This window comes from Schistosoma haematobium, chromosome 7 (genome assembly GCF_000699445.3).
Source record: "Schistosoma haematobium chromosome 7, whole genome shotgun sequence".
NCBI classification, from domain to species: Eukaryota; Metazoa; Platyhelminthes; class Trematoda; order Strigeidida; family Schistosomatidae; genus Schistosoma; species Schistosoma haematobium.
In genome coordinates this window covers 11,595,951-11,608,498 of record NC_067202.1, presented here as the reverse complement: position 1 = coordinate 11,608,498, position 12,548 = coordinate 11,595,951, and the positions used below count along the sequence as shown (strand labels likewise).

General features: G+C 38.0%; 1 protein-coding gene across 1 annotated transcript in view; it reads right to left on the bottom strand.

Annotated features, from left to right (window-relative positions):
- The window catches only part of ERP44 (Endoplasmic reticulum resident protein 44), a 45,114-nt gene extending 33,939 nt beyond the window's left edge, over window positions 1–11,175 (bottom strand). The window contains exons 1-6 of the mRNA XM_051219587.1: window positions 11,122–11,175; window positions 7,796–7,862; window positions 7,635–7,744; window positions 7,545–7,587; window positions 5,927–6,117; window positions 1,762–1,895 (exon numbers count right to left, since the gene is read on the bottom strand). Of these exons, the coding sequence (XP_051064434.1) occupies window positions 1,762–1,895; window positions 5,927–6,117; window positions 7,545–7,587; window positions 7,635–7,744; window positions 7,796–7,862; window positions 11,122–11,163 (587 nt within the window). The 5' untranslated portion in view covers window positions 11,164–11,175. The remainder of the gene's footprint in view (window positions 1–1,761; window positions 1,896–5,926; window positions 6,118–7,544; window positions 7,588–7,634; window positions 7,745–7,795; window positions 7,863–11,121) is intronic.
- Between the last annotated feature and the right edge of the window lie 1,373 nt (window positions 11,176–12,548).

The following is a 12,548-nucleotide window of genomic DNA, read 5'->3' as shown; positions in this document are numbered from 1 at the left end:
ATACATTATCAGAAAAATGATAGGGATTAGGTGGGAGCCGTAAAGAATTATGCAGAATAAAACGTGTACATCGAGTGTTAACAGTTATCTACTATGGCAATCAATCAATTGTAGACTTTGGATCAGTCTAAATTGACGTATATCATATAAGCACAATAAGACAAAGAGAGATATACTGAGAACAAGAACCCAAGGCATCAAAGTAATTATATTATTGATAGTGACAAATTAAAAAAAGAGATAGTGAACAATATAATACATAAATTAGTTATGATGAAAATATGGGATAATAATAACAATTAATAATTCGAGAAAAACAATAAGTGCCAGAGCAGTCAATTTTAATTCATATAACTTAAAGTTTTCAACTAAAGATTACAAATATTTAACGAAGATTAAATAAGGATCTTATTAAAGTGGGATAATGGATAGGACTGGAGTTCAGCATGTACGTTTCGTTCTATTTAGGGTACATCAGCTGGATGTATCTATCTCATTCCAATGTTGATAATAACACTGAAACTCGAACCCAATGCCTCTAAACTCTATAACATTATCCGCTGACCTAGTGAGTTCAGATGCCACCAAACCCCCTGGTATGGCCGAGAGTAGGGAGAGTCAGCTCTCCCTCTCCAAATCCTCTCGCATGGACACGCGTATATAGCCTCTGCCAAGGTATTTAACTATTTATTTTAACACATAGACATTGGTACAAGGAGGCACAAAATACATATGCGCCACACAAATCTCATTCGATATTTGTGAGGGCTGTGATACTGCCCGGGTGTCCAAACCGAAGCAGGCGGTTATCTTAGGGGGCCACTCCCCGAGCCTTCGACCTAAAGGTCTAACCCACAAGGCAGTGGAGCATCGTAAGGAGATGCAATCCCATGGTAGCCGGTGACCAACGATTGGTTCATACGCTATTTGTTCCCGCAGGATACTGGAGCCCATGTGCACCATTGATTTGGTTTGGGATCCGGTTAAAGCCCCGGACATTCGCTTTTCGTCCTCTGATTTTCGTAAACAACACCCCCACCACGAGAAGGCAATGAGTAGGACTTCCCTGGCAGAGGCTGTATACGCGTGGCCATGTGAGAGTATTTCGAGAGGGAGAGCGGACTCTCCTCACTCTCGGCCGTACCAGGGCATTTGGGGGCCTCTGCCAAGGAAGTCCTACTCATTGCCTTCTCGTGGTGGAGGTGGTGTTTACGAAAATGAGAGGACGAAAAGCGAATGTACGGCGCTTTAACTAGATCCCAAACCAATGGCACACATGGGCTACAGAATCCTGAAGGAGAAAATGGAGTACTAACCAACTGTTGGTCACCGGCTACCATGGGAATGCATCTCCTGACGTTGCTCCACTGCCTTGTGGATCAGACCTTCAGGTCGAAGGCTCCGGGTGTGGCTCCGTAAAACCACCTGCTTCGGTTTGGGCACCCGGTCAGTATCACAGCCCTCATACATATCAAATGAGATTTGTGTGGCGCATATGTATTTTGTGCCTCCTTGTACCAATATCTATGTGTTAAAATAAATAAAAGTGAGTTCAGATAGCTATTAGCTAGTGGTTAAAGTTCATAACACTATCATCAACTGGAAAATATATACAAATGCAGTGTTAAGAATAACAGCAATAAAAACAATTTTGAACATTAAACATGACCTGTGAAATTAATTAATGAATTTATACTCATTAGAATTGTATAAATTTAGAATAAAAATAGAAAGAAATAGATGTTATCAATAAAAACTTACTTATAATATATGTAAAATTTACATGAGTTTTGTTCAATAGCAGCGACTTTTTTAAATAAATCCATATGAGAAGTATCCAACTTATCAACCAATGCCAATATACATTTCGTCTCAACACTTTTATTTACCCAACTCTGTATTTCAAAAAAAAAAATATGAGGGTATTTATTATGAAGAGATGTTGAAAAAAATAGAATAATATTTACAACTTTAAGAACTAAATAACAAATCAATAAAATCAGAGAAGGGTTTTTGTGGATATTATAGTAACTTAATAGTTGAATTCATGAGTCAAGTGAAGCTAGATCCCCATGTAAAACCTGAAAGCACTGGACGACCATTTCGTCCTAGTATGGGACTTCTCAGCAGTGGGCATCCACGACCCCGCCCCGCGAGATTCGAACCCAGGATCCATTAGTCTCGCGTGCGAGTGCTTAACCGCTAACCCACTGAGCCGGCATCCAACTGATAGGTCATGGGTTCGAATATCACGAGGCGGGATCGTGGATGCCCACTGCTGAGAAGTTCCATACTAGGACGAAAAGGCCGCCCAGTGCTTCCAGGTTTTCAATGGTGGTCTAGCTCCAATTGACTCATGAATTCAGCTATTCAATCAAATATAAATCAGTAAACAAGTAAATATATATATATATATACACCTAATTCTCATTATATTTCTTTACGTGGAATTTTTTTCTTCTTTAATTCACATAAAATCTAACACAATTAAGCACCCAAAGTAGTGTGTGGTACAGAAAAGAAAATTGTACATAAGCTGGGATATTGTCTGAGTGTCCAAACTGAAGTAGATGGGTTTTTTAGGCGGACATACACTGAGTCTTTAACTTAAAGGTCTAATCCACAAGGCAGTAGAAAGGTTTCAGGAGATGAAGTCTTATGCCAGTCGATGACCAAAATTTATGATTATGTGATATCGTTTGAAAAGATTATCATAAAGCCAAACTTTAAAGCTTAAGTTCACATTTTGAATGTAAGCCTGATGGATGGATGTATTTTTAAGGACTGAATAACTATGCAAGTCTGCATCAAACAATTATTTAAAATGACGATATTCTTAGAAGGAATAGTTTGTCTCTATTGTATTAATCATTTCATCAATCCATTTAAAATTTGATAACCAGGTTGGATTCTCGCTTACTATATAAACCCATGAGCTATGTATAAAAATTATATAACAAATATTATATTCTCAAAGTACAGCCAACAGTTCGCTGTGACAATAGCTTTCAACATATTTATCTTCATGAATATTGGATATTGTTTAAAGACACCTAGATTTTTAGCGGAAGACCAGATAGTTTTTGGTTCAAAGAACAAATAATAGTTAGGACAGATGAGCCTTCTCCAGCACACCTCAACGTGCCGATTGTGATATTACAAAGTAGCTGACTTTATCTTTTATGTGATACAAGAGACAGGGTATAATAACGTGATCGTCTCATCAAATGGTGTGGATTATATTACAGAACAAACAGACATGAATATAACGGTGAACAATAAAGACTTGATATTGACTACGTACATTTCTTGTCTACATCAAGTCAGTCAGTAACAACGCAGAACTTCGTACGTACGTACATACACCAGTTCGAGTTCCCATACCACATTAGCACAGACATACAATTGTCGATTCAAATCACATAGTGGTAGAAGTAGTGAGAGTATAAGCAGTAATCGGAAACATTACGGTTTGATGATGTTATTCAAGGAGTATAATCCAGTGAAATAAATTTAGAAAGAGAAAAAATAGAGACATGGAGAATTCAGAAGATTCGAATTTGGGAGAACACAAAGAGTGGATGCACCTGCACCATTTCAAACGATTTTGAGCCATATCATTCAAGGTCTTTGACCATCGGTTGCTATCATCTTGCGGTCTCCAACCAGGTAGTCTACATCTACTAACATGACTCAGCCCACTTGTCAGTGACTTCATGGATTTGTGCCATGTATTGGTTTGGTCGCCCCTAGCTTTCTCACAATCTACTTATACATCATAAAACATCGCACGTCGGGGCAGTCGGTGGTTGGGCATACGTAACATGTGTCCCACTCATCTCAACTGTCCAAGTTTCACTACTTCATCTATTGATTTATCATCCTTACGCAGTACACGTTTCCTAACAACTGCATTACTTACTCGGTGCTCCCAGGATATACGACCAATGTTTCGAACACACCTATGATCGAATACTAGTAACCTACGAATATCCTCAACTCTTACCGGCCATGTTTCACTGTCATAAAGTAGGACGGAACGAACTGATGCGCAGTAAACCCGTTCTTTGGTCGATAGACGGATATCTTGCCTACGCCATAAATGATGCGAGTTGGTAAAAGCTAGTCGAGCCTTCTGTATCCATGCTGAGATTTCGTCACACACCAGACCACAAGGGCTGATGAGACTCCATAGATGAGTGGAGCTGTCGACCCGCTCAACTACTTCACTTCCTACCATTAGTTCGGGTATCGATGCAACCTAACCCTGAAGCAACATCTTGCATTTCGAGAATGGGAAGAATCGCATCCTGAACATGCTTGAATTGTTGCTTAGAGTGGTCAGAAGACCCTGCATTTTGTCAGCGTCTTCACCAAATAGAACTATGTCATTGGCATATTCTAAGTCAACAAGTGGATCTCCCGGTAGAAGCTCAACTCCTGGAGATCTAGATGAGGAATGTGTTATGCACGTCAACGACAAATTTAAACAAGAACGGAGAGAGCGGACAGCCCTGACGAATACCACTTAAAGTAATCAACTCTGATGACAGTTCGCCATAAGCTCTTACTCGGCCAGTTGTGTTCGAGTAGAGAGCCTGTATAAGGTTAATGTACTTCTTTGGTCCTCTTTTTAGTGACAAACACTGCCATAGAGCCTCACGATCAACAGAGTCAAATGCCGCCTTAAGGTCGAGAAATACTACTTTTGTGGGACGTCTGAATGTGTGTCTATGTTTTACGACCTGACGTAGTGTGAATATCTGGTCTATACAGCCACGTCCTGGTCGGAAACTAGCCTGGTTATCTCTAGTCTGCTCTTTACGAGCTTTAGTTAGGCGTCGAAGTATTATCAAAGCTAATATTTTAGACACTATATTAGTCAAACTGATTCCTCTGTGATTGTCACGAGAGAACTTTTTTCCTTTGTTATAGGCTGGGCACAGTGATTGAGACCAGTCACATGGGATTACATCCAGTTCCCAGATTCTAGCTAAGACCTCAGTCAATTTCACTGTTAATGCTGGACCACCAAAGTCGAAAACATCACTGGTTGGTTGGAGTGAAGTTCAAATCAAAATTGTTTAGAGAATCGAACGTCGCATATGACTAGCACTTTTATGGTTAATCGTTATTATTTTTACTAAGAAAATGTAGGATAAGATGATATATTTTGAGATTATCGCTGGTGTTGAGTTGCTTGATTACAGATGGATTAGAGCTTATGAAAATCTCTAAAAATTTATCAAAATTAACAACGATTGATATTATTTTGATAATTCAATAGGTTTAAATACAAGATTCTCAATTAATGCATAGACAAGAAATCTTAATTCAGTACATATAAATCCAGATAGCTCAAAACTACGTTTAATCACTTAATATCTATTTTAATCCAATGCATAAATCACAAAGTCATGGCTGATCACTGAATTATAGTAACAAATTTCAATCGAAATATAACTCATATAATCAGATATGAATTAATAATTTTACTCGGGTGCTCAAGTCAAATTATCTAAATTAAGGTTTACACATGTAACTCAGTGGTTGGAAGTAGTTTAATCACTATGTAATGACAAAATAATAATGATAATAGTAAATAATAGTGATAATGATAGTAATATAAAATATTTATCAATCACGTGTATATAGACTCAGCTATTGGCTACAATTTGTGTAAGGAGTATATATACAAACAGGCTGCTGAAACCTAAGTACAAACAGTAGAATTCGAGTCTGTGATCTAAGGATCGAAAATTGAGTTTTTAAACATCACAGTTTAATTTAACCACTAAGCGACTGGCTTACTTCAATTTACACCACAACTCAAGACTATTATTAAGAGTTCAGTAGGACGCTGAATATTACAGTAGAAATTATTATGTAACTCGAAAAGAACAACATTTATTGTATTATTACTTACATCCAAAATTTTTACCGGTTTATCCTGATGACCATTGATAATTTCAACTGGAAACTTCAGGCTATCTTCAACAAATTTAACAAATGCCTCCACACTTCTTTCATTACGATATTCACTTTTTAGCATTTTACCATATTTTGTAATTTTAATTGTAGGATATTTACGGATATATTGTTTGGTGCATATATTTTCTAAGCGTTTCGAGGAGAGGGGAAGTTAAGAAGAAACTATCAGCGTAAAGTAGGATATTCATATGTAAACACGAATTAGAAAAGAACAACGGCAAAGCACGAAACAATCAGCAAGTACAGTATTACTCTCGAAAAACGATGAGCAACGTGTAGCTCAAACATTTTTGTCATTGTAAACGTTGTCACAGAACATGCTATACATAATAAAAATTGTCCATTTTAAGATGAGAACTAATGGTTACCCAATTGCTAAAATGGAAAGTAACTAGTCGAGTGAATAGAATAAACCAACGAATCTAGTTTACACGATATATTTTACTTGGTTAGGTAAAGCAGTAAACAACTATTGCTGCTAATTACATACTTAAATTTTATTTTTATTTATTTGAACACATGAATATTGGTACAAGAGAGCGCCAGTATATATGCGCCACACATTTGTGTGTGGGCTGTGATACTGCCCGGGTGTCCAAACCGAAGCAGGTGGTTATCTTAGGGGGCCACTCCCCGAGCCTTCGACCTAAAGGTCTAACCCACAAGGCAGTGGAGCATCGTAAGGAGATGCAATCCCATGGTAGCCGGTGACCAACGATTGGTTCATACGCTATTTGTTCCCGCAGGATACTGGAGCCCATGTGCACCATTGATTTGGTTTGGGATCCGGTTAAAGCCCCGGACATTCGCTTTTCGTCCTCTGATTTTCGTAAACAACACCCCCACCACGAGAAGGCAATGAGTAGGACTTCCCTGGCAGAGGCTGTATACGCGCGGCCGTGTGAGAGTATTTCGAGAGGGAGAGCGGACTCTCCTCACTCTCGGCCGTACCAGGGCATTCGGACATATTTAAAAGTGACAGAATAAATGGAATTCAGAATTAAAAAGCCAATTAAACTAGGTAAGTGTCAGTTACAAAGTTTATGGCTAATGAGCTATGAAGCTTAATGTTAAAAAGTACTTGAGGTTAAACCAGCGGGTTCCAGGTTCAAGATCTATTCCATCTACTGTTTGAGGGTTGGTTAATACTGTCAGTGTTAATGATGTCGTTGACCGTTGTCAAGGATTGATGTGAATGTTATTGATCAGTAGGATTCCTTTCTCAGAATACCACACTGAAGTGGGTAGTGATTTTTGTAACATCCCAACCACTTTAGTCGATAAACATCTATGAATCTACCTTGTTTACCAGGTAACCTACACCTAACATTAGGTTTATACACTCAGTGGTTTTTCTAACAAGTCTATGATTTGATCAGCATAGCCTACGGATGTCTTTTTTACGTCTAAAAGTTTTCACAACAAAGTAATTAAATGTTTCGTATAGGCACACTTAAGCAGGCAGTCATTTACCTCTGTGACATCTAAATGTGCAAAGGTAAAGATACTCAGTGAAAATAAAGTGATTAAGAAAGGTAAATTGTGCAACTTACGACTACTTTCACAGTCTATTGAGATAAAAGCAACTTTACGACTCTAAATAATAGAAGAGAAGTCTATCAAACTCTTTATGAAAAAACTACTTTTGTCAATTCAGTAAACTTCTCCGAGGCTTGTTCATAGATTGGCGCTAACATTCGGCTATAATAACACCATTCTGCTGAGAATTTCAGTAATGCTACATCATATTCAGCTGATATGAGATAAAACGAGAGTGAGTTAATTGAAGACGACAAGGACTTACATATTAATGAGTTGAAGTTAGTATCATTTGCAACCAAAACAACTGATGCACAGTAATTAGGTGCATTCTGGACAAAATTGTAAACAGAAAATAAATCAAAAGATGAGAGGTTGTCATTAATAAAAAATGAATGTGATTAAGTATATTTCCCTTATCTCTCTTATGTAACTTATCAATCAAGTACAGGTTAATGTACTCAATTTTGAACCGCTTGTATGAATAGGTGATACTACCCCGATGGCCAAACCAGTGTTAGTAGAGGGAACTTTGAGTATGCAACCAACTGGTCAAAGTACGATAAAGTACGGTAAGTGAATTAAAATTTTAACACAGGTTAATTTCTAAATGAGGAAACTTAGTTACATGCTTTCATAATTAGAGTAATATTCAAACAGTTTAGACGCATAACTTGGGCTGCAAGTTTTATATCAGCAATACGTACAAGGCTACTGCCTAATTGGACTTGAAACGTTTACCGGTGTTGTAGTATTTTGAAAAATCCTAGGGGTCATCAGGATAAAGTATGGTAATACTGCATGAAATTGTTAATTGCTGAACTATCTGGAGCTTGGGAACACCAAACTAAGGGAATCCATTATAGTTATATTTCTTGACCTTTGAACAGCGTTTCGGGACTGTTTGGAAGAGGCGGAGAGGTGGTCAGTGCATGACATGGTGTCGTGGTATGAAAGAAAGCTGCAAAGGACTGGCTTCTGTTGGTCCTTCACGACTCCCTGGTTGGGGTCCGAGAGATGGTGTTACACAGTGGTTAGAGAGGTTATCAGATATGGCTCAGAATAGAAGCCAGTGGCGATCCTGCAGTAACCTTCTTTTACTTTCTTCATAAAAAGTGGTTGTGTCTCCCTTACCTGAAAGATTTCTTCCGATTGTACCTTTCCGTTCCCTCATTACTACCACACTACCTTACACCAATCTCTTCGTTATTGTTCTCTTTTTTTACGATCCTTACCTTTTTTTCTTTTCTCTTCGAATTCTCATTGTTTTGTGCGGCACATATATATTGGCGCTCTCTTGTACCAATATTTATGTGTTCAAATAAATAATAATAAAATAAATTGAACAGCGTTTCACTCTGTCAAATAAGAGGTTCTACGGCAATTTTTTTCCGTTAAAAGGTCTATAATACAAGTACATAAACCTTTTGAGTGCTCTTTACTCAGACACTATGGATCAAATTAAAGCTTATGATGGAATGCCATCAAAACTGTCAACCTCAAGTGGTTTGTCAAGGTTCTCTCTCTCCCACTTTACTTAGTTTTGTCATCGATGTCCTTCAAGGAATCACACTTCTTTCAACCAACTTTTTAGTGATTGAACTCCTAGCAGAAGGTTTTCTTATCAACGTAGGATATGCAGACTACATAATTTTATTTGGAGATGTCGAAATAATGCAGTTTTCTGATCACCTTGTTAATAATACAAACAAATATGAGATGCATTCCTCTAATTCTTAACCTAAAATTTTGTTTTAGAATTGGTATGGATCATTTCCTAAATTGATGATATGGAGTGAAGTGGTTGAGTGTGTTGAATACTTCACTTATCTTGGACGTTTCATCAGTCCCGATGGATTAATGCATGATGAAGTCTCGGTATGAATTTAGAAAGCTCATTAAACTTTAGCCAGCATATTTTACATGTGGTGTAGGTGAATGATTATCTGTTAACCAAAGGGATAGAATACTGTGCAGCAGGTAAACATTAACAAGATTGAGCTTTAGTGATTCCTCAGATGACCTTGACAAATCCCTGACCGCATTTAGTAAATTGGAAAACAACAAATATGAGTGATTAGACATAAACCTAAACTCGAATTCGGCAATAGGATCCAAAATTAGGTTTTATTGTTAGAACATGACATTCAGATTATGTCTTACGGTTGGCCTATATGGTACTTTAATCCCAGATCCAGAACTTTAGTCTCAAGTCATAAATCCTGATCCTAGTTGTAAACTTAAGTGTTTAACACATTTTTGTCAGTAGGACTAATTATTCGCGTTCGACAGACAATTCGTCTCCATATATGTGTTGTGACAATAGTGTCGTTCTTGAACTAAGTGTAAAGCACTGTTTGTATTTTTGAGGATGGAAACTTTCTCTAATTGAGACATCATCATCTAAATCACTGACGAATAATTTTTCCAGGTTATAAGTTGTTTATGAGTGACTGAAAAAACTTATAACTTAAGTGTAAAACATTGTGATCATTAAGTGCACAAGATTATTTGTCTTAAAGGTGCTGAACAGCAGGAACTCAAACCTTGAACGGGACATAAGGTGTTTTTTTATTTGCATACACTCAGTCTATAAGTCTAAAATATTCAGAGACCTCTGAAAACAAAGTAAACAGAGTACGAAGAAATCGCACCTGCTTCTATTTTTATTTCACCTGCCTGTCTAAACATAAAAGTACTAAAAATAAGCCCACTTAATGTATTAAAGATAAGTTTGAATGGACTATCATCATCTTATGCAATGTTGGCACAAGCACTACCGTCATATAATCATACAAACTACCGAAAGCATAAGTGGACGCAACAAAAAGGATATATGCCATGTTTTTCCATGTGATCTTATTGACCTTGATATTAAATTACTGTCATTTTCCATCACTTCAAACTGTGGTGCATACCCAGGCAGTGATATACATAGGACTTTGACCGATGTAGATAAACTTAAATGAAGACAGGTGTCGTCCCCATAGTCATAGAAACCAGACTATCAAGTTAAGCGATTAATCCGTAACGCTTGTTGGCAGGACTACAATTCATGGACGAGCCAATCAGATGTAAGATAACAAGTCACGAATTTGAGAGCATAATTCATTCATACATTTGGCTAAATAGAGTTTTGGCATATAGCTGATGTCAGTTCGCGATAGAAACCCCGAAATCAAATTTTTAACCCTAACCATCAATTGTAAATGAGAATTCTAACTGTTTCATAACCCTCATTTAGTCCTAATTAGTAGTTGTTTACTCTCAGGGTTACTTCAGCGTCGCTCAAAGTTCGTCCATAAATTAGTCTCACGACAAAAGTCTATAGACAGTAAACATCACTTTCGGAACGCTGAACACCTTCCTACTTGGTGTAAATTGTTTAAACAGAGTTGTTATGTACTCCAATCAACCAATAAAGGGGAAATGAATGCGAACAAATGGGAAAATGAGTTGGAAAATAAAGCCATCAATGGTTTGGACATAGATATATTGCATTTCTTTACACGTTCTACACTAAAAAGGTTACTAGTACATAACACATAAATAAACAACTCTGCTTGCCAAATCAAATTCTAAAACACGTACCGTAAGCAGGATAACAGGTAGTAAGCACCACCACAGAAACATCCACAAGCCAGTAAATTTTCGAAACTGCGTACCGGTTGACGAATATGATTTCAGTTGATTCAAACAAACCTCGATAATCCATCTACGGCTTGATTTTCATTGCCCGGTTTCATGTGAAGTAGCTGATCTATGCTCCCTCGCAAATTTTCGCATTTCATTACAGTCAACAATCATCCTCAGGAGATAATACCAAGTCTAATATCACGTATTGTAGTTAATTTTAATAACTCAAATGGTTCAAATGGTTCAAATGGTTGTGGACGGAATAGAAGAAGCTTTCGCTTAACAGGCTTCCGTGTCTAGTAGCAGGGGATCACCAAATCCTCCAGGCAGGAACCTAGGTATGTTAACAATAAAAAAGGAAAAGAAATTGGTAAATCATAATGTGATGCTGTCCTTGGTCCTTAAGAATAGGTCAAGTTGCCTCTTGAAGGACTCCTGAGAAGTCGCTTGGACTAGCTCGGCCGGCAGCGAATTCCAGCTTTTGACAACTCTTAAGGAGTAGAAGTTGTGTCTACATTCCGTCTTGCTATGTTGTGTTTCCAGTTTCTGGGTGTTACCCCTTAGATTATTATTCGAACTAAGCTTAAGTAGGTGTTTAAGAGGATGTCCAGAAGTGTTAAGAATACTATAAGCCATTAGTAAATCACCTCTAAGACGCCTATATTCTAGTGGGTAAAGGTCTAGTGAACGGAGGCGTTCTTCGTAAGGCTTAGATTTGAGTCCTCGAACTGATTTCGTGGCTCGCCGTTGGATACGCTCCAAAGTGACCTTGTCCTTATGGAGTGAGGGGGAGTACTATGTTTCCGTACTCTAAATGGGGACGGATGAAACTATTGAAGATTGTATGGAAAGTTCGTCCGTCAAACTGTCCAAAAATGCGCTTCAACGTTACCAGTGCAAGGTTTGCTCGGAAGGCATTTTTGTCACAGTTAGCGTAAGACTTTAAGTCATGGGGCACCAGGACTCCTAAATCTTTTTCGACTTGGGATACTACTAGAGAGGAGTTTCCTAAGTTGTAACTGTAGTTTGCGACATGTCACAGATGGACTACTTTACACTTTGAAGTGTTAAAGGTAAGTCCGTTGTCGTCTGCCCAACTTTGAGGTCGAGTCAGATCCTCCTGAAGTGCCTGTGTATCGTCTTGGTTGCGTATCTCTCTCCAAAGTTTCACGTCGTCGGCAAAAAGTAGTAAGTCTGACGTTACCTGTTGAGGAAGATCATTTATGTAGATCAAGAAGAGAAGAGGCCCTAGTACTGAGCCCTGGGGGACCCCACTAGGACATTCCATAGCCTGAGATAAAGTGAAATTAACCCTAACCTTAAAGTGTCGATTTTTTAGGTATGAAGTAAGCCAATCGATTAGAGGTGGTTTGATACCTAGT